A 25,989-nucleotide genomic window follows, 5' to 3' on the forward strand; every position below is an offset into this window, starting at 1 on the left:
ATAGCCTAGAAGAATATCCAATCAGTTGGATCATTTTGATGGGATCACACAATGTATATTTGCTATTATCCTGCCTGGCTTTTTCTTATTGACATTTAAAGTTCTATATCTTAGTTAAAACTGGAAAGGATGCAGCAGACTCAGAATTAGTGACAATTTACCAAAACCTGATACATGACTGCTACATTGCAATGGGGAGCAGATAGAGGGAAGCCTTTGTGATACCACTAAATCTTTCTAGAGTATCATTAGTCATCCTAATTAGTATATGCTCATCGAAGAACTTTCCTATTATCTAGAAAGTGATCCAGTAATCTAATTTGTGTAGCAAAATGAGAAACTCTGCCATCCTTAATCCGTTATAGTTTCAGTGAAATCATCCAAGTTTGCAGAGGGATGCATTGTAGGGGGTTTCAAAGAGAGGTCTAATTTGAAGTCTGTCCTCGAGGGCTCAGGATATTTCAGAGGAAACAAGACTGTAAGTTGGCTCAATGGGTAAAGCACTTGTCATACAAGCATGAGGACCCACGTTTGAATTCCCAGCACCCATGTAAATGTAGGCGGGTGAGGCGGCGGCCTGCCTGTAATCCCAGTGCTCAAGAGGCAGAGAAGGTGGGTCCCTGGGGGGGCTAGCTGGCTAGCTAGACTAGCTACATGGGCAAGCTCTGGGTTCACGTGAAGATGTCCTGTCTCAGTAAATAAGGTGGGAAGTGGTGAAGGAAGACTCTTGACTTTAACCTTTGGTCTCTATACCCACATGCACACATGTGCATTAACTTACCACCGTACCCCCACAGGCACGCCCACATAAACACCCATCTACACGTGCCCGCACACCACACGCACATGCACACGCAGAAAAATAAATAACTAAACTGAGACTAGAGTGTAAGAGTTGAGAAGAAGGGGAGATTGCTTTCAATTAAGACAGCCCAAGTCACGAAGGAAACTTTGAGGATGTAATAGCATCTGAGATCATTCCCTATGCAGAATAAACCTGGCCACGAGGGGATGAGGGTGAGACAGGGGAAGGGACAGCGGGAAGAGGCACAAGGCTGGGGACGGGAAGATGCAGACAGCCTTGGCTCGGGAGTAGAGAATGATCCGACTGGTGTGCTCTGAATCATCTGTATGAGTAGGTAGGGTTATCCTGGTAGTTATATTTTTATTCTTTCTCTAAATAAATAAGGTCTTTTCCCTATAAGCCATGGCCAGAGAAAAATATGAAGCCAAAGTAACACAATCTGCTATAGTTAGGAGCTTTATTATTACAAGGACAGAACTTTAAAAGACCTGTAGAGGATAGTGTAGAAAGAAAAGAAATGGCCTTCTTTTTTTGGTGTGTGGTTGTTAAAACAAGGTCCCATGCAAGTGCTGGGAACATGGGCAGGCAGGCACCACTATGCCCAGTTCATGGGGTTCTGGGGATTGAACCTAGAGTCTCATGAATGCTAGGCAAGCACTCTGCCACTGAGCCACATCCTCCCCACACACACACACCCCCGCCTCCCGGCAGTGTTTCACAGAAGCGAAGAAGGAGATGGTGTAAGGTAGTTATTTTTGATTTGCCTTCTGTGCTGCTATCTGTAGAGGGAGCACGTGCTTCAGGCAGCAATCAGCACGTTGACACCACTGAAGTGAGACCTGCCCTGCGTTCTCACCTGCACAGAGGACCGTGGCAGAGCCTGCTGTTGGTACAACGTGGAGTGCCTGCTGGCAGAGCCCTGGGCTTGCCTGGCTCAGTGCTCAGCTGAGGCTGAAATTCCATACCATTCAGCTGAGGGAAGGCGATAGGAACACAGACTGCCTGGATCCATCTCAGCCCCTGACTCAGCTTGGGGATGCTCCTGGGTCTTCTGACTGCATGCCTCACAGGAGGCCGTGCCTGCACCCCAGGAAAGGAGTGGGTTAACCTTGCCATTTGACCTTCAGAACTTCTGATCTGAGGGAGAATATTCAGCAGTTCTTTCTAGCTGTAATTAGACACCAGACCATTGTTTCTTTCTTGGGGCCAGTTATGATCTAGTCAGCAAAAGAAATTTACCCAGTTGTTCAAAGGTGATATGAGCTGGGCGTAGTAGCACACGCCTTTAATCCCAGCTCTCGGGAGGCAGAGGTAGGAGGATTGCCGTGAGTTCGAGGCCACCCTGAGACTCCATAGTGAATTCCAGATCAGCCTAGGCTAAAGTGAGACTCTACTTCGAAAAAAAAAAAACCTGATATGAATTAGTTAGGGTTCTCTGATGAAACCCAGCCACTTGTGTTGGTGGTGGTGGTGGTGGCGTGTGTTGTGTGTACAAATTATAAAAGGGGATTTAGGGCTGGAGAGTGGTTAAGGCACTTGCCTGAAAAGCCAAAGGACCCAGGTTCAATTCCCCAGGTCTCCCGTAAATCCTGATGCACAACATGGTACATGCATCTGGAGTTCATTTTCAGTAGCTAGAGGCCCTGGCATGCTCATTCTCTCTCTCCCCCCCGCCACTCTCTCATAAATAAAATTTTATTTTATTATTTTTTAATTTTATTTAATTTAATTTTTTGTCTTTTCACAATGAATAAAATTTTTAAAGGAGGGAATTCATTGAATTGGCTTACATCTTTGAAAGCTGGCTAGTCCCAACAGTGGCCATCTGCAAGCTTGAGAGGCAGAAGACTCAGTAGTCAGTTATTGGCTTAGTCCAAGACCTGGAATTGGCAGGAAAAGAGAGGAACCAATGGTGCAGCCCCAGTGTTACGCAGCGGGAGGTCTGGATGATCCCTAGAGAGCTGCTGGTGTCAGTCCGTGTGGAAAGAAAGACGAAGAGGCTGGAGTCGCACCCTTGAGAGCTTCAGACATAGATGCACTCACTCGCGAAGCACGGAGCTTGCACGTGCGCGCTGGTTTGCTCTTCTTCCATGTTTTGTTGTGCATGTGTGTATGTGTATCCGTGCTGTGTGGGCACACGTGTGTGTGCGCAGGTGCATGTGCATGTGGAGGTCAGAAGTCAATGTCAAGTGTGTTCCTCAATCCCTTCCCACTTAATTTTTGAGATGCTGGACCCAGAACTCACCAACTCAGCTAAACTAGCTACCTGGCAAACCCCAGGGTTCCTCCTATCTTTACCTCCCCAGTACTGGGGTTACAGACATGTGTTACCACGCCTGGCTTTTACATGAGGGCTGGGGATCCAAACTCAGGTCTTCATACTTGTCTAACAGGCATGGTATCAAATGAACAATCTCCCCAACTTCTCTTCCTTCATTTTTATTCCGCCTGGCCCCCCAGCTTATTTGTGCCCCCCCCACATTCAGCTCAAGTATTTCATCCTCGCCTTGAGTGCCCTAGCTCTCCCACATGCCAGTTCTGTCTGGAAAAATCACATGACAGAAACACCCAGAAGTGTGCTTTACTGATCTCTTAGTCAACTCTCAATAAAATCAAGTCAGGGCTAGAAAGAAATCTCAGAAGTTAGAGGCACTTGTTTGCAAAGCCTGATGGCCCAGGTTCCCTTTCCCAGTACCCACTAAAGCCAGGTGCACAAAGTGGCCCATGTGTCTGGGGTTCACTCACAGTGGCTAGAGGCCCTGGTGCTCCCATGATCTCTAGATAAATAAATAAATGTACTTTAGGGCTGGAGAGGTGGCTTAGCAGTTAAGGCACTTACCTGCTAAGCCTAAGAATGCATGTTTGAATCTCCAGGTCCCATGTAGCCAGATGCAAAGTGACACAAACATGCAATGTTGCACATGTGCACAAGGGGGTGCACATGGCTGGGGGTTTTTGTACCGTGGCTGAAAGGCCCTATCATGCCCATATTCTGTGTGTGTGTGTGTGTGTGTGTGTGTGTGTGTGTGTGTGTGAAAAATAACATAATAAAATATTTTTAAAAATTAATATTAACAATCATGATTAACCATCATATATTCTCACATCATTCATGTGACCAGTTAGACATGAGGATAAGGTTGCACTAACCTGCAAATCATATAGTTATTCAGCTTCTATGAACCATTTCCTGGCACGCAGCCATTCTGCAGATGCAGCTCCTGTTTTCAAGCAACTTTCAGGTCGGTAGGGGTGTTGACACACTGTGGTCACATACCTGAACACTAGGCAGGATGCAGTGAGCACCAGAGAGAAGGAGGAGAGCCGGGCTGATGCTTCCCACCTGCCAGTGAGCATCGCATTGGCACTGGAGGATGGCCAGCTCTGTTCCCCGGAGCTTCCCATTGCTGATTCAGAAGCCTGGGAATCTGCATACTGAACTAGTCTCAATGCCGGCCCAGAGACCATACAAGCACCAGGATCTGAAACCAGAGAAAGAAATGCTGTCACCACCAGCTCAAACATTCAAAAGTGCATCTTGTTTGGCCAGGCGTGGTGGCACACACCTTTAATCCCAGCACTCAGGAAGCAGAGGTAGGAGGATCACCATGAGTTTGAGGCCACCCTGAGACTACATAGTGAATTCCAGGTCAGCCTGAGCTAGAGTGAGACCCCACCTCAGAAAACCAAAAAAAAAGTGCATCTTATTGATAAAATTGTAACATATTGAACAAGGTTTTAATGAAAATTCTCATACTTAAATTTTAATATTTATGACTCCATTGAAGTGTTACTTATCAGTGAATGCTGGTACAGCATCTAGAACGAAAGGTTTTTTTTTTTTTAACAGCTTATTAAAATGGTGATACAGCTACATGTTTGTTGGCATGAAAGGTGTTATAAAATAATGAAGTATGCAAAATAACAGCTCATTTATACACACATGTACACACACATGTGCATGCCCACATAACCTGGAAATACCAGGGTGTTAATAAAGTGTTCTGGGGCTGGAGAGATGGCTCAGTCAGCAAAGTGCTTTATGAACAAGTACAAGGATCTGAGTTCAGATCCCCAGCACCCACCAAGAAGCCAGGCATAACAGTACATGCCTCTAATCCCAATGCCGGGGAGGTGGAGACAGGTGGCTCTCTAGGGCTTGCTAGCAAGCTAGTTTAGCCCAATCCATGAACTCCAGGTTCAGCAAGAGACCCTGTCTCAATAATAATAAAAAAAAATGTGAAGAGCATGGACTGGAGAGATGGCTTAGCAGTTAAGGCACTTGCTAAGGACTAAGTTAAGGACTCATGTTGGACTCTCCAGATCCCACATAAATCAGATGCACAAAAGGTGAGGCAAGCGCAAGATCTCACATGCCCACTAGGTGGCGCAAGCCTCTGAAGTTCAGTTGCAGTGACTGAGGCCCTAGCATGCCAATTCTCTCTCTGTGTCTCTAAAATTAAAAAAAAAATGTGGAGAGCAATCTAGGCAGACACCTGATGCCAACCTCTGCCTTTCATACACAAGTGCACACACGTGTTTTGCAACTGCACACATAGTACACCCACACACAGGCAAGCACATATGCACACACATGTTTAACACACACACACACACACAAGCAGATACAAAATAAAACTTTTATGAATTAATGTTTTTTCTCAACTGCTTGCCTTTTTTTTACCTTTTGTGTTTTCTAACTTGCCTGCAGTGAACATGAATGACTGGGGTGATTCATTTCAGTGAAAAGACAGTGAAGCGGTGATTTGTTGAGGGGTTTAGTCAGTATTAAGTCAGCCCAACCCACTGCCCCAGGATAGCATGTTTTATTTTCAGTACTAAAATACTTCACATTGGCTGACTAGGAGAGCCAACTCCAAACACACTGGCTACCACATGATGAAAAGTTAGGGTGTAACTCCCACGTATCCCTTCTTAAGCTGTACCCACATTGAATTACTGCTTGTCACTCCAAAATCAAGCACTTCTGCTTTTCTCCTTATTGATATATTCTGTTCTTATAGGCCTCTACTTTTACATTTAAAGGAAATGAAAAAATTCCAACCCCCTGAACTATTGTTATTTTTTATATTCTATAAAATTCAGCTGAATATTTGTAGTAGAAAATAGACATGCAAAACAAAGAAAGTTTATTCATTTCCTATCTTCTGGCATTTGCCATCTCCCCTGTGAGATGGCAAGGGCATTTGCTTTTCCAAGCTGACCTACTTTTCCCCAACTATTTGATGTTGGGGTAGGCACTGGGGTATTGTTTGTTATTGAGACCGTGCCCTGAGCAGAGCTCAGTGAGGTGCCTCAGGGAAGAGCAAGGCTGTGTAAATTTGTCCTGGACCTTTATCAACAACCATGCATGCATATACACACACACACACACACACACACACACACACACACACACACATGTTTGGAAGCTGGTGGCCGTCTTGTCACAGCAGCTCTGTCAAAGCCCTCCCACCCCACAGGAAACACTGCAGCTTCTTTATTTGGTGACTTTTACTCTGTGCCAGTATAAACAACTGTCCAAAAGAACTAGAATGGGCACAGGGTAGTAGAAATGATTGCACCTCCATTTCTACTGTTGTTTTTTTAAGTTTTTTTTTTAAATTTTCATTTGCATTTGTGTGTGCACACAGCACACACATGCCTGGCTGCGCCTCCCATCACTGTGGGCACGTTGGGAACACACATGCATGCACCACGCTGCATGCCACTTTGCATCTGGCTTTCCACGGATGCTAGGGTTGGCAGGCTTTGGAACCAGATGCCTTTGACTACTGAGCCATCTCCCCAGCTCCTAGTATCGGTTTTTCATGCACACTGTCCGGCCCCAGTTGCCGTGATTGGGGAAAGGGAGGCTAGGTTCAACAGGAAGCAGCCTCTGGCACAAAGTATAGTGGGTGGGATATTTATGCATGGGTATCCTGGGGATTGATCCCTAGGGACTTAGGGGGATGGACACAGGATCAGGCAGAGGAAGAGGCTGAGCAATGGTACAATCTTGAAAAGCCTCATCCAAACCCTGGGGAGTTCTGATCTCATTAGAACTGTCTGCATGGACCCAAATGGCCAGGCTTTCAACCTGTAGTATGATCAGTCACTAAGGGTGGACCAACTAGAAGGCATGGCTGGCTTTCTGTGGCTGAAACGATCCTAACAAGGTCCCTATAGCTGGAAGGTGCTACAGCAGTGCCAACAGCTGGAACATCAATCAGGACCTTCCTTGAGAGGGGCATCTGGACAACGTATCTCCCTCCTTCGGGTGTTCTGGGATAGAATAGCAAAGCTAATCAGCAGTCTGCTTGTAGATTTTGGGAAATTTTCTTGTCATCTTGATATTCACTGTCATCATAGAAGTTCAAGAAACAAAAACAGCTTCCCAAAGGTTGAGTCAGCTATTCCTCACATCCGACTGGAACATCCTTCACAGTGCCCTATCACCATCAAGAGAGGTGGAGGCATGAGGTAGAAAATGTCATTGTGCAGGCTGGAGAGGTGGCTTAGCAGTTAAGGTGCTTGCCTGCAAAGCCAAAGGACTTAGGTTCAATTCCCCAGTACCCATGTGAAGCCAGATGCACAGGTAGCATATGTACCTGGAATTTGTTTGCAGTGGCTAGATGCCCTGGTGTTCCCATTCTCTTTCTGTCTCTCTCAAATAAATAAATAAGAAAAGAAAGAAAATGTAATTCCCCCCCATAAAAAAAATTATTTCAGCCTTTTATTTTTGGTATTGTGTGTGTGTGCAGACATTCACATGCCATGGTATACATGCCACAGTGTGTGTGCAGAGGTCATAGGTCAACCTCAGCTGCTTGAGGCAGGATGTCTCATTGTTCACGGCTGTGTTCACCAGCCTAGCTGGCCTGTGAGCTTCTAGGAGATTCTCCTGTCTCCTCCTCTCATCTTGCCAGGGGCACATTGGCATTATTGACACACACTACCACACCCAGCTTTATGTAAATGGGCCCTGGCGATCCAAACTCACACTTGCATGGTGAATGCTTTATCCATTGAACTGTCTCCCCAGCCCCTTTTGGAGGAAGGGTTTTGTCTGGTGAAATGACTTTTAAGATATTTCATGAAAATCCTTAGATGGGAGATTATACGTAGCCCTCATTTGGAGGTGGGGTCAGTCAACCATGGCTCTGCTCCAAGCTCAGCCCCTTCCCAGTTTAGTTCTGCAGCCCTGGGCGAGCCATAGTTTCTCTTGACTTTAGTCTCCCCATCTATTAAATGAAAGCATTTGTCTTGAGGAGTGCCACACTTTAATTTCCAGCTCAGAGTCCAGATTCTCCATCATTGAGGTCAAGGGTCAGAAGATTACAGCCTGCAGGCCAAATCCAGCTCACTGCTTGTTCTTGTAAGTGAAGTTTTCCAGGCTATTTTCGTGTTATGATAGCAGAGTCAAATAATTCATGGGCTACAAAGTTTGAAACGGTGACTACTGTCCCTTATCAGAAAAAAAAAAAAAATGTTTATTAACTCTTAGTCTCTGGGAATCTTCCATTTTGCCCCATTCCAAGGAGAAGGAGGAAAAATATGGGCCGTGGGAAACATGGTTTTACGATCATTTGGGCAAAGAGTTGGCATGAGTCACCTGAGCATGCCTTAAGAAATAATGCTAAAGAGTAGGCAAGTAAAGGTGTGAGAGTCATGGTGCCTTGAATGTGAAATGTTCCCCATAGCCTCATGAGTCTTGAATATTTGGTCCCCCAGCTGGTGGCAATCTAGGAAGGTTATGGAGCCTTTGTGAGGTGGTTGGAGGAAGTGAAAGATGGGCTTTGGGGTCATCTAACCCAGCCTTTACCCAGATGATGTGACCGAACGTCACACCCTGATGTTCTGTTTTTGCTATGCTTCCCCCACCATGATGAAACCGACCCTCAAAATGGTAGGCCAGAAATAAACCTTTTTGTCCATGGACCACTTCTGGTGGGGTGTTTTGTCCCGGCAATGAGCAGGTAACTGCCGCAGGGGGAAGTGTTTGTATAGCCAGCACACCAAGGGCAGAGTCTGCAAGAATTCCTGAGTAAGCAATGTCCCGGGTGCTTAAGTACTATCGCCTTTGCCAAAACACCCTCCCCTGCAGGCCCGTGTCAGCTCTTTCCCACCGCCACGGCAGGATGGTTAGCATGGGAGGCACACACAGGCTTCGGTTTTGTGATCAAGGTCATTTGTCCAGCAGCTGAGATGAGCGAAGGGAAATTTCAGGAGGAAATTTTGGAAGCAACGAGAGAAGAATCCCTCTCTGTTTGGTGAAATGTCAGCAGAATCATGCCGTCCTCTCGCCCCTGCTGGTGGAGGGACCAAAGAGGTAGGCAGGTTCCTGAAGATCTCCTTATCATGAGCCCTGCTCTGCATTCTTCAGAAACACAGCCTCTGGTTGCTAAATGCCTCTGGACGTCATTTTGTTTTCATCTCACTGTCAAAACATCTCCATGGGGTAGTGTCAAGTGTTATAATCCACAGTTCACAGGTGGGAAGCGACTGAGCAGTGATCTTGCCTGAATTACAGGAAGCCTGTGACATTTACTGTTGGTCCCAGCCACTTGTCTCTGAGCATTTGGTTCCTCTGATTGCCCTTTATCTAAATTAGAACAGATACTCTCTCCCCTAATAAACTCCGCACACTGTGCCTATGTCTTATGCCAATTCCTAGAGTGTTAGAATTGGGAGAAAGCTCTTGGTTTGATGAAATCCCTTGAATATAAAACAAGGAAACCGAGGGTCAGGGAGGTGGCTTGGAGCCACGTAGTGGTGGGAGTAGACCTAGAAGAGTAACTGGGGCCCCCAGGAAGGAAGTGCTTGCTCCATTACCCTCATTCTACTTCTTTATTTTTACCCGGCTTCATGGTGTTATGCGTGTTTCAATAACATGCATGAGTGCTTCTGAAATTGTGTAGATGTCCTGCAAGTCTTAATTGGTCACAGCTACCATTTACATCATCTTTGGTGTTAACTCTCACCCAGTGAGCACATACAATATATGCCTTAAGAACCTGTGGAAAAGAAGCAAATTGAACTTGAAGCAAGCAGAAGGAAGGAAATAACAATGACTAGAATGAAATGAAACAGAAATAAGAAAAACATTAGAGGCCAATGAACAAAAATTGGATCTGAAAAAGATCAACAAAATTAAAACTTTTTTTTTCAGCCCTACTGATTGTCATAGTTAATCTCTGGTTGTCAGTTTGACAGGATTTATAATCACCATGGAAACAAATCTCAAGGCATGTCTGTGAGGAATTTTCTAGATTAGGTTCATAGAGGTGGAAGGACCCACCCTAACTGTGGGTGGCACCTGTCCTTGCACCGGAGTCATGGACTTAATAGCAGGGACAGAGTGAGCTGAGCATTGGCAACCCTTGCTGTCTGCTTCCTAGTTACGGAGTCAGAGTGACCAACTGTTCCTCATGCCACGCCTTCCTCAAACTGCAAGCTGAAATGATCCCTTCCTTCCTCAAGTTGTTTCTGGTCAGGTATTGGTTTTGGTCACAGCAATGAGAAAGTAATTAATACACTGAGCAAGAAAGCAAAGGAGCAGAATGTATTGTGTATGTACAACGGAGTCATATCACACATTAAAAAAGAAGTTCGCCTGCATGCTATAATGTGGAATTGTCCAACCACAAAAGGACGCATATTGTATAATCCACTTGTATGACATACTTGAAGCAGTCAAATTCATAGACAGAAATTAGCTTAGAGCTGCCAGGAGTGGGATGGAGGAGAAAATAAAGAGCTATTGTTTGATGGTCCTAGGGTCTCTATTTGGGATGATGGAAAAATGTTTTGGAAATAGATCACAGTGATTCAGGTTATACAACATCACAAATGTAATTAATGTCACTGAGATGTAAATGTAAAATTGATTTAAAGAGTTTTTATATTTTATTTATTCATTTATTTGATACAGAAAGAGAGGCAAAGAGAGAGGGAGAGGGAGAGAGAAAAAGAGAATGGGTGCACCAGGGCCTCCAGCCACTGTAAACGAACTCCAGACACATGTGCCACCTTGTGCATCTGGCTTACGTGGGTCCTGAGGCGTCGAACCTGGGTCCCTTGGCTTTGCAGGCAAGTGCCTTCACCACTAAGCCATCCCCCCAGCCCTGATGTAAAAGTTTTGAGAAGGTGAATGAAGCACAATTCTCTGTGCTCAGAGAGTGTACTCTCTAGTTGCAAATGGCAAGGGAGAGAAGAGAGAGATTGACTCTGATAGCTGAGAGCTTTGAAAAGCAAATTGTGGTAAGTGGTGTCAGCCAGCTCAGTGGTCAGCATGGGGTTGGTTCTCCTTGGGTGATCCTATCATGGAAGTGCAGTGCAGGAGGCCAACGTCTAGAAATGCAGAATAGGGGACGAGGGGGAGATGGCTCAGCAGCTAAGGTCCTTGCCTGAAAAGCCTAATGCCCCAGGTTCAGTTTCCCAGTACCCACATAAAGCTGGATGCACAAAATGGCACGTGTGCCTGGAGTTCATTTGTAATGGCTGGAGGCCCTGGTGCACCTGTCTTCTCTCTAGCTGTCTCCTCTCTCTCTCTTCCTCTCTCTCTCTCTCTCCTCTCTCTCTCTCTCTCTCTCTTTGTCTGCTTGCAAATAAATAAATAAAAACAATACAATAGACTATAGAATGAAACAAGGCCTGGCTTCAATTCCCAGTGATATACCATTTTCAGTTTATGACCTTGGGAAAGTAATTTAATGTCTCAGTAACTCATTTCCATCTTGGAAAGATGTGCTAATTTTCTAGAAACCTTACATGAAATGATACAGGTAAATGTTCAGCACCCAGCCTGGTTTGACCATTATTATTGTTGACATTGTGGTAGTTGTTTTTGTTACCAGTTTGTCTTTTGTTTCTGGTTTTTTTTTGTTTGTTTGTTTGTTTTGTTTTTTGAGGTAGTGTCTTGGAATTCACTAAGTGTCTTGGAATTCTCATGGTGGCCTCAAACTCATGGCAATCCTTCTACCACTGCCTCCCAAGTGCTAGGATTAAAGGCATTCACTACCATACCCGGCTTGTTACTGGTTTTTTTGTAATGGTCCTGAGGATTGAACCCAGGGCGCTGTGCATACCAGGCAAGTGCCCTGTGACTGAACTATATCCCTGCCCCTCCTTTTACTTTTTAGTTTGAAAGAGAGCCTCAGTAACTTTCCTAGGCTACCCTTGAATTCACTCTGTAGCCCAGGCCGGCTTTGGATCTGTGATCCTCCTGCCTCAGCCTCCCAAGTATCTGGGAGTGCAGGCCTGCCCCACCACAACTGCCTTGTTATTGTCGATGATGAATGGGAATGATTTCCTGTAGAAATCAAGATGGAAAGACAGCAGACTCAATGAACACACACACAGACACTAGTGCATGCACACCCACACATGTGAACACAGACACATGTGCATACACCCACACCTATGTGTACCCATGTTCATGTGAACACACAGACACATGTGCAGGCACACCCACACCTATGTGTACCCATGTTCATGTGAACACACACACAGACACATGTGCAGGCACACCCACACCTATGTGTACCCATGTTTATGTGAACACACAGACACATGTGCAGGCACACCCACACCTATGTGTACCCATGCTCATGTGAACACACACACAGACACATGTGCATACACCCACACCTATGTGTACCCATGTTTATGTGAACACACAGACACATGTGCAGGCACACCCACACCTATGTGTACCCATGCTCATGTGAACACACACACAGACACATGTGCATGCACACCCACACATAGGTGTACCCATGCTCATGTGAACACACACACAGATACATGTGCATACACACCCACACATAGGTGTACCCATGCTCATGTGAACACACACAGATACATGTGCATACACACCCACACATAGGTGTACCCGTGCTCATGTGAACACACACAGACACATGTGCATGCACACCCACACATATGTGTACCCATGCTCATGTGAACACACACAGATACATGTGCATACACACCCACACATAGGTGTACCCGTGCTCATGTGAACACACACAGATACATGTGCATACACACCCACACATAGGTGTACCCATGCTCATGTGAACACACACAGATACATGTGCATACACACCCACACATAGGTGTACCCATGCTCATGTGAACACACACAGATACATGTGCATACACACCCACACATAGGTGTACCCATGCTCATGTGAACACACACAGATACATGTGCATACACACCCACACATAGGTGTACCCATGTTCCTGTGAACACACACACACAGGCACGCATACCCCACACACATGGACATGCAAAGGGGAAAAGAAGGAGGAACAAAGGAAGGAAAGAGGAAAGAAGTAAAGGGAGGGAGGGAGGGAGGAAAGAAGGAAGGAAGGAAGGAAGGAAGGAAGGAAGGAAGGAAGGAAGGAAGGAAGGAAGGAAGGAAGGAAGGAAGGAAGGGACAAAAGAAAAAAGGGAGGGAAGAATGAGGGGAGAAAAGAAAGAACGAAGGAAGGGAAGGAGGGAGGAAGAGAGGGAGGAAGGAAGGTAGACAAGCGGGCAGAAGGGAGGGAGGAAAGGAAAAATTCTGGAGCTAAAACTCATGGGTATGTGGCTTATGCAGTTACATAAGTCCTCAGATACAGGTCGGAGCCATCACTCAAGATTTAATGAAATCCTATTTCTGAAAAAAATATTTTATTATATTTTATTGGATACAGAAGGAGACACGTGGGGTGGGGAGATGAGTATGGACACTCCAGGGCCTCCTGCCACTGCAAACGAACTCCAGAGGCACACAGCACCTTGGCTGTCCGGCTCCTCGTGGCCACTGGGGAATAGCACCCAGGCCACAGGCCCCACCAGCAAGTGTTTTCAATTGCTGAGCCTTCTCCCCAGCCCTGAAATCTTGGTTTTTAATCTGCTTGGGGTTAAATTTGATGAGACCATGGTGGGTCTTAAAGCTTTGCCATGCTGTGCCATCTCTTCTCTAGCCACCCCCAGGGGAAGGTCTTCCACCCCCCACTCCTTAAATCCCCTTCTGTGATCACCTTCACCTCCATCTTCAGAGAGGGCTTGGGCAAGACCGGGGGAGAGCTAAGGTCTCGTGGGGCTCCCAAGCCTCTGTGAGTGTCACTTGTTCCAGAGGATGAGGAAGAGCAGTACTGCAGACTTAGAACAAGAAAGGAAAAGGGAGGGGACGAGAAGGAAGGAAGAGGAAATGGGAGGAAGGGGGAGCCGCAGAGAAGGAGGAAAAGGCAGCAGGACGGGGTCAGAGAGTGATGCAGAAGACAGGAAACATCTCCAGCTTGTTTATGAATGAGGGATCCTGTGTTGTCATTTCTCACTGAACCCCTCAAATTATGAAGCCCAAAAGCCTTGCTACTCAAAATGTGTTCCCATGACCAGTAGCATCACATGGAAGTTTAGTAAAAATACAGAATTTGGGGCTGGAGAGATAGCTCAGTGGTTAAGGCACTTGCCTGCAAAGCTTAAGGACCATGGTTCAATTCCCTACTCCCCATGTATAGCTATAAGAACAAAGCATCTAGATTTCATTTGCAGTGGCAGGAGGCCCTGGTGCACCCATTTTTTTCTCTCTCTGTTACCCCCTCCCTCTTTCTCTCCCTCTCAATTAAATAATTTTAAAAAAATTTAATATACAATCCCCATTCAGAATTGCTAAATCTAAATCTGCTATTTTTTTCTTTTTTAAAAAAATATTTTATTTTTATTTATTTGAGAGAGACAGTGTCAAACAGAGGGAGAGAGAAGGAGAGAGAGAGAATGGGTGCGCCAGGGCATCCAGCCACTGCAAATGAACCCCAGACGCATGTGCCATCTTGTGCATCTGGCTTACGTGGGTCCTGAGGAATCGAACCTAGGTCCTTTGGCTTTGCAGAAAAGTGCCTTAACTGCTAAGCCATCTCTCCAGTCCCTGAATCTGCTTTTTAACAAGATCTCTGGGTGACTGTCATTACTTTGGCACTTGAGAAGAAATAATCTAGAACATTCTGGGATCCAGAGACTGACTAAATGATGTCTGTGATTCTGGCCCCACCCACAGTGGCTTCTGCCACGGCCATTTAGGATGTCATCCTTTCCCCTGACACCAAACAACCACTGTTCATGTTAGAAAGTGGTGTGGAGAGGACAAAAAGCTGACCAATGAGAAACACAAAAGAAGGGATTTATTTGCCTTGAGCACTCAGCTTTCCTGACTCTGTTGCTGGAAATCATATAGGGCTGGCATCTTTCCCAGCAGTGCTGACAACCTTCTCAGTGGCACAGTGACCAGCTGAAAATAACCTGCAGTTTCCCTGAAATCACTTTGACCTTTATTTGCATAAGCCTTCTGGACTTGCCAGCGCTCTCTCGCTCTCTCTCTGGAAGAGGGGAAAAGCAGAAGTTTACCTTGGCAGCACTGATTTTTGAGCTTGACATGATGCGGTGATGTGATGGTTTGAACATAAAATGTCCTTCATAGAATCTTGTGTTTTGAATACTTGGATGCTTTGAATACTTTGTCCCCAGCTGGTGAGAATTTGGAGAAAGTTGTAGAGCCTTTGGAAGGAAGAGGAGCTTTGCTGAAGGAGGTGTGTCGATGTCAGTGGGTAGGGACCTAGGGGTTTATTAGCCCAGCTCCTCTGAGTTAGACTACTTCTCCCCAAATGATGTGACAGTGTGATGCTCTGCTGTCTGCTCTGTCAGACTTCGCCTGCCAGGATGAAAGTTTCCCTTGAAGCTGTAAGCTGAAGTAAACCCATTCCTTCCACCAGCTGCTTGTGACGGGTTGCTTTGCTCCAGCAACGGCAGAAAACAGCTCCAAGTTGTTTTTGTAACTTTTCAGCATAATTGTAGGCAGCAACCTAAATGTATATGAAATGCACTCCTAAAGCTTTATTCCTCTCCACTCCAAGCTTTTCCAGGGTCAAGTGTCTGTCCTGGCTCGGGCAGGTGGGAGGTGGGGGCTGACATGCAGTGCAGTGGCAGAAGTGAGAGAAGTGGGGTCACCCATTGTTAACACGTGAGTCTCTCACACGCAGGCATGTGGTCATGTTCTAGGAAGGTCCGTGAGGCTATCCAGTTGTAATGGGCCGTAGTCAAAGTTCATACCTAGATCCGGTGATTTGATATCTAGGGACGTAGCCTGAGGAAAGGTCAGAGAGTTTTAATACGGTTAAGCAGAATAAATTTCATCTCTAAGAAATCTCTAAGAACAAAGTCAAAGTGGAATGCATGGTCTGATGGGGTGTGCAAAAATAGGGTCCATGTGAAAAATGCTAAGGTTTGCATTTAATTTGTTATTTAAAAATATAAAGATGAAAAAGATACATCAATATGTAAAATGAAGATTGACCCTTGCTTACTTGGGTGTTCAAGTCAGTCACACATGACAAAATAGCAGTAATTTCATGCCATGGGTCCCTTCTCTAACATAGCAACTACATGAATATAATGTACAAATGAATATTAGAGTATATAAAGATGTTTGGTTTTGAGTAAATACCTCCTGATATAATTTTTTTTTATTTATCAAATTGTGTGTGTGTGTGTGTGTGTGTGTGTGTGTGTGTATGTGTTTTGGTCACAATCCACCATTAACTTCTCTTGATCCTACCCCATTCCACTAACTCTTCTTCCCAGCTAGTCCCTCTTCTATCTTGATGTCTCTTGTTTTTCCTGGTGTGCGGGTTGGACTCACTGAGTTCAATTAGGGTTACCTCCATGAGCATGGGCAGGGAGGGAGTCATTTACACGTGGGTCCTACCAGTGATTGCACCCTCTAGACACTGTCTCCTACTCTCCCGATACCATTAACTTGCCTCAGGAAAATATAGGGGTCCCATCTCCTCCTCCATCCATGAAGGAACGCCAGTACGTCAGTGTTGTGTCATGACAGTCACCGTGGGGCCACGAACGCAGTGGCCATGTTATGTTGGGATGGCATCATTTTACAACACTCTTCCCCATCCCCCAGCTCTTGAATTCTTTATGCCTTCTCTTCTGTATTGTTCCTCGTATTGTTCAAGTGGGGTGATATAGATGCCCCATTTAACGTTGAGCATAGTTTAAGTTTAATGATGGGTTGAGAGGTACCTTGGGCGATGGCTCAGGGAGTTTGCCCCTGGCTCTAGAGAAGTCCCTGGGGCTCCTTTGTAAACCCTGCTCCGTGGGTTGCTCCAGAGCCTTCTCCAGTGAGCGAAGTGAAGCTTCTTAATGGAAAGGCGTCTCGATTCAGCTTCCCTCCCCTCAGCTCCACTATGTTCTATAAGGGCCTCAGGATATCTTCGGAAAAACTAGCTGTCAACAGATTTCATAGCACCTGATTCTCCACCAACAACTCTACCCTCTCAACCAACTTTGGCCTCCTACTCCATTCTTCCAGAGTTCAAGGCTGCTAGTGACCCTGACCAGCATTCTGCCTTCTATTGAAAAAAATAAAAAGCACAAATGATCAAGTGTGTGATTAATATAAAGAAATAACTAAGTTTACTAGCAAAAGTCCTTAGTCATGTAAATGAATGCCCACGCCTGCTAAAAAGAATGACCAAAGGCTCCCCAAGAATGTTGGTTTATTATAGATACAGCCCGCCCCCCCCAAGTTTTCTAATTTTAAAAAATCTTTTTTGAGCCGGGTGTGGTGGCACACGCCTTTGATCCTAACACTCGGGAGGCAGAGGTAGGAAGATCACTGTGAGTTTGAGGCCACCCTGAGACTACATAGTTAATTCCAGGTCAGCCTAAGCCAGAGTGAGACACTACCTTGAAAAACCAAAAAAAATAAATAAATAAAAAATAAAGATATTTTTTGAGAGAGGCTTGGTTGTGGAATCCTTTGTGTACATTGGAACTGTAAATGAGCTCATCATCTGGAAAAAAAATCTCATTCATGTGCACGTTATAATCGAATTCACCTCTAATTAATGAAGCATTCCTGTGGCAAAGGTGGATTAGCTTCTGTTCTCTGATTGCCCTTCAGTGGTGCCCTGAGGCTGTAGGCATGCTGACAAAATCAATAAGAGCTGTGCATTAATTTTCAGACACAAGGACCATTACCAGCGAGGCTGCAGACATGTCCCCAGGACCAACAGTTTTCAACAGTGCAATGGCCAGGACCAAGATGAAATGCATGAGGGAGTAAGTAACAAGCTGACCGACCCATATTCTATTCTGAGGAATTTTCCATAAATTGGGGCCTTAATCCCATTCACCATGAGGAGCCCACATGACCCCATCACCTCCAGCTGTGGAACTATGAAATTAAGGTTGTTTCCAAATTACAGTGGCATTGGCAGATACAGGATAGATCTTTCCACCCCAAAAGGGGGAAATTTGAAAGAAGAAAGGAATAACTAGTCCTGAAGTTCAAAGTTCAATGAGGCAAACAAAAGGAAATTTTTTTTTAGTTTTTATTTATTTTTAACTGAAAATGTTATTACATTAACATACTGTAATTTGATCATGTGTCCTCCACGTTACCCTCTTGTGCCCCTCTCCCCTACTGTATTCCACTGAGGCCCTCCTCTTTCCAAGTACTCCTTCTTCTGTGGTGATGTCTCATTCTTTTTATCCTCCTCCATCTTCCATGTCAAAATGTTGATGGGCCGGGCATGGTGCCACATGCCTTTAATCCCAGCACTTGGGAGGCAGAGGTAGGAGGATCGCCATGGGTCCAAGGCCACGCTGGAATGCAGAGTGAATTCCAAATCAGCCTGGACTAGAGTGAAACCCTACCTCAAAAAGCCAAAAAAAAAAAAAAAAAAAAAAAGTTGACAGACCCAGAATTGTGAAGTTTTTATGGGGATAGCAACAATCACAGTGAGGTCACAAATGCACCAGTCAGTTCATGCTTGGAGGACAGTGTCCCAAGTTACTCCATCCCACCCTGTTGCTCTTAAAAATCTTTTCACCCCCTCTTCCACAATGTTCCTTGAGCCTTAAAGGGTGTGATACAGATGTCTCATTTAGTGTTGCGCTCCCAATAGCTCTTATTTTCCATTTTGATGAGTTTTGAGTCTCCTCAATGTCTACCATTATCTCCATAAAAAGCTTGTCTGGCTAGCAGTGAGAGCACTGCTTCCTCTGTGGTGTTTCCTGCACCCTGGCAGTTTTCATAGAGATGCCCCGTCCCATGTGAAGCACTCACTAGCTTTCACTTCTCATCATCTTAGTGAGTCTTGGATCTCCTCGGTATTTTCTTCCACTTGTGAAAAGAAACTTCTCTAACTAAAAATGAGAATAGTATTAATTAATGGTCATAAATATAGACATCGAGAAAACAATTCAATGTGATCAACCAAAACAATAGTAAATCTTGAAGCTTGAGAATAACCGTTGGCACCATGTTCCACCTTAGACACAGTGGGGTAGGCGTTGGGCCCCCAAGAATCTGAAAAGCCCTGCCTGTACAGTTTTGCTTGGCCACCCACAGTATGGCTCTCATAGGTTGGAGTCTCATACCTGAAGCTCTCACAGGTTGGCGCCACATGCCGGTGGCTCGACCTGAGCAGCCCTTTCCCATACTTCCACTAGGTACCGTGTTAGTAGGGTCTCTGCGGCAGTCCTGTCCCTGTGGCAGTTCTCTGTCTGGGCCACAAGGCTCCCTGATGTCTGCTCTGAGTCGAGATGGAGGTGTCTATGTGCCCACAGCTCTTATACTCTGTACACCTGCATAGTTGGCACTGCACAGATCCCCCCCCCCCAAAGTTTATAGCTCATGACTTTCCAGAGTAGTGGTCTAAGATATGTCTAGGCCCACTTAAGCCACAGCTGGGGTGGACATGGCGTCTATGTCCTAATGCACGGAGCAGAAACTCAATACTGTGTTGGGATGCAAGTTCGCCTAGGACCTGGGCCACTCCTTTGAAACCATTCTCAAAGCCCAGGTACTGCTGTGTGCCTGAGATGGAGCCACATCTTGGAAGATCTATAAGGTGTCTTTGGTTCATTCTTTCATTGCCTTGGTAAATAACATCTAGCATCCTTCTACCTAAGTAACTCTCCTTACCAAACATTGATTTGGCCAAACCCTTGGCATTCCCTCCCAAGCATGCTTCTTTATTGTTTATATGCCCAGGCTGAGAATTTTACAGATCTTTAAGTTATGAACAAAGAGAAGCTTTGTTCATAAACTACATCTTTAATTCACTTCTCCCTTCTCACCCTTTACTATTTGCAGCCAAAACAAAGCAAGTTCACCCTCAACACTGCTTCCCAATGTCTCCTGCAACATACTACAGCTCGTCACTCTCAAAACTTCTGTCCTCCAAAATGAACTTGGACATGAGCACTTTATAACATGGATTGCTTGCCTCCAGTTTCCAAAAATAATAATTTCCTCGGTTCCTCCTCAGAGTGCACAGGAATAGTCTTTACCGTCCACCTATCAGTATTGTGTTCACAACCACTGAGACAGTCTCTAAAAAGAAGTGCATGTTATAGTCTAGCCGCTCCCTCTTACCCAGCTCCTAAGCTGCATTCACATTTTTAGGAATTTGTTGTGGCAACACTACATTTATTGAAACCAAATTCTATCTTTTTCCTTTTGGCTGCCATAACAAAATATAACAGTGCAAATTTATTATGAAGGCTAGGAAGTCTGCAGTCTAAGAATTAGCAGGTTCAATGACTGTTAAGGAGTCAGTTTTTGCTTCCAGGATGGAATCTTGAATGCTCTGTCCTCACATGTCAGAAAGGACGGGCTGGAAGGGGGGCTCTAGCTAGTTACCTACATACAGCCATTTCTGTTAATTTGCTAAACCAGTTCATGATGATGGAATCCCCATACTCCAATCTGGTACCACTTCCTAAAACTATTGCACTGGGGATTCACCTTCACTGTGTATTTTGGAAGGGGGCACAAGCATTCAGATGGCATTCTAGTTGTTCTCTACAACAATGCAATTGCATTCCTATGTGCACTGGTAGATGGAACAAGCAAAACTCACTGGAAAAGCCTGGCTCTCAATCACAAGCTCTTGTTACCCACTGCACCAGGTATAGTTAGTTAGCTTCTTCTTGTTGAGATAAATCACCTGGCTAGAAGCAGCTCATGGGAGGGAAGGGCTCATTTCAGGGTTATGGTTTCCAGGGGAAGCTTCATCGTGGCAGAAGAAGCTGGCTCGCTCCATCATACATCTACAACAGAGAGAAAACAAACAGCCAGAGCTCAAGTGGGCTCTGAACACACCACAAGGCGAGAGTCAAAATCTGCTCCTGGTGATGCACCTCCAGACGAGCTCCCCCTGCTGGAGACTAAGTGGGAGGCTTAATCAAAAACACCTGAGGCTATCGGGGATATTTATATTCAAACCACCACACGGGGCATAGTCTTAACTCCTCCCATATAATCTATGTCTATAGGTCAGAGTTTGGCAAACTTTTCCTGTTAAAGAAAAAGCAAGTATTTCAGGCTTCAGAGGCCCTATCACTAGCTTGTAATTTCCACCTCTGCTCTCATAACACAAAAGCAACTATCGGCAGGATGCAAATAAATGTTCACAGCTGTGCTTCAGAACAACATTATTTTGAGGCTAGAATACTAATTTCATGTAATTTTCAGTTATCACAAATATTTATTCTTCTTTAGATTTTTTTTTTTTCACAGTGCTGATGATCAAACCCAGATCCTTGGATATGTTAGGCAGTTACTTTACCATTGAGCTCCACCCACAGCTCTGTTTTACTCAGCCATTAAAAACATGAAAACAATTCCCAGATGAAAGAATGTACTAAAGGAGACATGGCCCAGATTTGGCCTGTGGACTGGACTTTACCAGCCCATACTCTATAATATGACAGCTCAGAAATCTCTCTCTAAGATCTGCTTGACTGCACTGACACTGAATGAATAATTTGAGACATTCAGCAAGAATTGTTCTTCCAGTTGATTTGTATATGAATTATCTTTGTAATATCATCATCCATGCTGTTGGTTGAAAGCAAAAAAAAATGCTGAAAACTATTTACAAACCTAAAGCTATTAGTATGTTTAGATGCTTATTGTACTGTCCTGCCCGTAAGAAAGAAGTCTCACAATAACGTAGTCACCATGACAACAAGTGATTCCCAGCAAGTGTAAGTGAGGGGATTTGGATTATCTTTCCCATTTCTACTTACCTCCATCTCTCCTTGCTAGGAGGAGATAACATAGAAGAATGTATTAATCTCCCATTTGCTAATCTTTAAATTAGAGGAAAGAAATTGGCTCACTTCACCCATGCAATTTCATAATATGGCATGAGTTTTAAAATTACTTTTATTTACTTATCAAGAGAGAGATAGAGAAAATGGGCATGTCAGGACCTCTTGCCAATGCAAATCAACTCCAGATGCATGTGCCCACATTGTGCACCTAGACTTATGTGGGAATTGGGAAACTGAACCTGGGCCTTCAGGCTTTGCAAGCAAGTGTTTTTAGCCTCTCAGCCATCTCTGCAGCCCCTGGTATGAGATTTTTAAATCCCTCGTTACTTTTACAATGGACACAATATTTCATTACTTGCACATTATAAAATGCCTTAAATAACTGAAATCAAAAACGTTTTGCCAAACTAATAGACCAAGGTACATTCTAGTTGATTCCTGGTAGGTTGCTTTCTTCCTTATTGCTAGACTAATTCTGACCAAGTACTGTGCAGCTCACCTTCAAATCCCCTCACATGCATGCACCGTCTACAGTTGGCTGAGTTGCTCCTTTATGTATGAGTATATAAGGCTTACTGGTTTCTTTTCATTTCAGTTTTTTGAAATAGTATATTTTATTTATTTTGTTTAATACTTATGTAATCAGTTCCCATAGGTTCAGAGCCAAATCTATTTTTTAATTTATTTTAGAGAGAGAGGGAGAGGCAGAGAGCAAATTGGCCCACCAGGGACTCAGCCAATGAAATAAAACTCCAGACACTTGTACCACCTAGTGGGCATGTGCAACCTTGCGCTTGCCTCACCTTTGTGTGTCTGGCTAACAAGGGATCTGGAGAGTAGAACAAATCCTTAGGCTTCTCAGGCAAGCACCTTACTCACTAAGCCATCTCTCCAGCCCCTATTTTTAATTTTTTAAAAATATTTTATTTATTTATTTGAGAGAGAGAGGGGAAGAGGCAGATAGATAGATAGATAGATAGATAGATAGATAGATGGATAGGTATAGAGAGAATCGGTGTGTTAAGGTCTCTAGTCATTGCAAATGAACTGCACACACATGCGCCACCTTGTGCATCTGTCTTATGTGGGTACTAGGGAATCGAACCTGGGTCCTCAGGCTTCATCGGCAAGTGCCTTATCCAGTAAGACATCTCTTCAACCCCCAAATCTATTTTTTAAATGTACTTACAGAAAAGTAGTTTCCTTACTTGATCCCTTATCCTCTTTTTCTTCCTTTCATTAAAATAAAGTTCAAGATTCATCATTTCATTTAAAAGTAACTTCAAATAAGTTCAGTCTTAATTTGGTAGCATCTTGTACCTTCATTTAGCAATACACACTGGAGGCTGTTTCACAGTGATGAATTTACCATGCTTCATTCCTTCACCACTTCCACATCCCCTTGTGTGACGCTACACCACTGTTTAGTCAGCCTGTTCCCAAAGGATGGCAAATGAGTATTTCTAATCTTTATCTATTGCATATAACTCTGAAGACTAACCTTGTGCCCTCAGCTTTTCTGTCATTCAATTTTTTTTTCATTTTTTGCCATCTTATCTCTTAGATATGTTTGTAGAAGTGGGATGGCTTGGTCAGAGTTCATTATTCAGGTTCCCTAGAGGAACATGACCAAGAATGAGCAAGTATTCTAGAGGGGATTTGTTGAATTAGCTTATAGGAGACAGGCTGGGCAGCTCAGCAGCAGCCGCCTACAGGCTAGAGGGCCAAAGAACCTGCTAGCTGCTCAGTCCTTGAGGCTGAGTACCTCAACAGTCCCAGGCTAGCACTGAAGGCTCAGAGGATTCCTGGAGAACTGCTGATCTTCATTCCATATGGAGGGCTGATGGAACTGTACACTCACACAATACACACACACAAAAAAAAAAAAAAAACAGCGGAGATACATGCATGTGCAAGTGTCATGGGCAGCCAGGCTAAGGGTTTTGTGTTCTCTTTGAGCCTCCACTGAAAGGGCTGCCCGCTCTGGAGGAAGGACTTCCTCCCTCAGTTACTCCTCCCTGGAGGTGTTCTCACAGACCCACGGAAGAGGCATGTCTCTTTACTTGATTCCTAATCCAACCAAGTTGACAACAGAATGTAACCATCACATAGACAATAAATGTATATAAAACTCTGGCAGGTATTTCCAAATGCTCTTTTGCATTTCCACCATCAATGTATGGGAATGCTATTTCCTTCCTCACAGTGTGTGTTATTGAACATTTAGGTTTTAACTATCATTTATCCATCCATCCATATGTCTGCATCTCATATATGTATGTTTCTTTTTTTATTTTTATTTTTTTGAGTTTCAAGGTAGGGTCTCACTCTAACTCATGCTGACCCAGAATTTACTATGTATTCTCAGAGTGGCCTCAAACTCACAGTGATCCTCCTACCTCTGCCTCCATAGTGCTGGGATTAAAGGTGTGTGCCACCACGTCCGGCTGGCTGTATGCTTCTTTTTGATAAATGTCATTTTCATTTTACTTGTTTTTTTTTTTTGGAGTTTAAGAAGCTGCATTTTCTTCCATCTGTCACAGCAAGCACACTTAGTATAAAGTATGCAAACGGTTCTAAGACCTCGATTTGGAGTGGAAGAGAAGGGTCCACTTCTGACTTCAGAGTTCTGCTGTGATACACAACACAGTTTGCCAGATAGAAACCTTGCTTATTGGAAATCAAATGATGCTACTTGTAAAAGTTAATAAAAATGTTATTTTTTTTTCATTTCTCAGAGATCTTTGTGGAGTTTTCTTAATGAAGTAAAGTGAATATTAGTGCTCAAATTCCTAATGCCTGGGAGGAATCATCTTTCCAGGGTACTAATTTGTGTGTTAATCAGAGTTCAGTCTCAGGTGATTAATACCTAGAGAGCAGACACCAGTATGTGGTATCCTGTGCATGATGTCAAGCAGACTTTATTTCTCCTACAAGTGAGCATTTCATATGTAGTTTTCGCTGAAGACGATGGGACACTGTCTAACGCCCTGCTGTTTAATAGGCTGCCGCGCTCATCACGTTGCCTTTGCCAACAGAGCTGGTGCAGTGTGCGTGCTTCTGGTGCTCAGCACCGGTTCCTGTCCTTGTCCTCCACGGCAGAGAGCACTTGGTCTCGTGTCTCCACAATCCTTCCAAGAGTGCTTTGCGGTTGGAGAGAGCACTCAGCAACTTCATTGCTGAACTTTCCTATGAGCTGATTGAGAGGTCATGCAGGGTCAGAAAACAGCCCTGGCAGAGGGCTGAAGCCCGCTATTTAGAGGTCCCAGAAGGTCCAGACACGTTGCAGGAGAAACTCCGAGGTCACGTGGAGTAATTGGTTTGGTCTCAGAGAGCCGGCTCACGGGCTCCTACGAATTTCCTTTCACTTTCAATCACCAGAAGACCTTGGCAGGGCCAGGTTAAGCTGAAAATGAGAAGACCACGGCCTTTATTGACCTTCTCATTAGCCCGACGCACAGTTCAGGGTGCAGGAGTGATGCCTCGGAAACATCGTGGTGGGGCAGTACACTTGCTTAAGAAGTTGTCAACATGGAGTAAGTACAAGGTTCGTCCTGCTCTCAGCTCAGTTCTCAGACCACAGCTGTGAAGCGCTGCTGTGGAAGGAGGCTCACTCCGTGCACAGCTCCCCTGGGCGGGGCGCCGCCGAGGCAGACACCTGCTGCCGTAGGAAGCTCTCACCTTCTACCCGAGAGTGGCCAGGACGTCCCTTCTTGTTGACAAAGAGATTGTGTTTCAGGAGGTTATGGAACTTTCCTACTGTTCCTCCAGGAAGCTAGCAGGCTACATTTCCAATGTTTGGTTAAATTGGATTAAAAACCAACGCTGGGCTCAGTCAGAAAATAAAGTGCTTGATTTTCCAGTATGAGGACCTGAGTTCAGGCTTCAGAGTCCATGTTAAAACGCCGGGCATGGTGGCATGTGCCTGTGACCTCAGGCTGGGACGGGGAGATAGGTGGATTCCTGGACTTGCCAGCCAGCTAGTTTAGCCTAGTTGATGAGAGCTGGGCCAGTGAAAGACCCCATCGGTGGTGGTTTGATTCAGGTG

General features: G+C 44.7%; 1 protein-coding gene across 9 annotated transcripts in view; it reads left to right on the forward strand.

Moving 5' to 3' along the window:
* Nek11 (NIMA related kinase 11) overlaps positions 1–25,989 on the forward strand; it is a 253,223-nt gene that overhangs the window by 197,529 nt on the left and 29,705 nt on the right. For 7 of the 9 annotated variants that reach the window (XM_045136965.1, XM_045136962.1, XM_045136961.1 and 4 more), the window contains one exon: positions 17,837–17,933. The exons of 1 other annotated variant lie outside the window; for it this stretch is intronic. In XM_045136965.1, the coding sequence (XP_044992900.1) occupies positions 17,837–17,933 (97 nt within the window). Of the gene's footprint in view, positions 1–17,836; positions 17,934–24,450; positions 24,618–25,989 lie in introns of those variants that run through there. One more of the 9 variants, XM_045136968.1, reaches the window with a different exon arrangement.

Source organism: Jaculus jaculus, chromosome 17, assembly GCF_020740685.1.
Source record: "Jaculus jaculus isolate mJacJac1 chromosome 17, mJacJac1.mat.Y.cur, whole genome shotgun sequence".
Lineage (NCBI taxonomy): Eukaryota > Metazoa > Chordata > Mammalia > Rodentia > Dipodidae > Jaculus > Jaculus jaculus.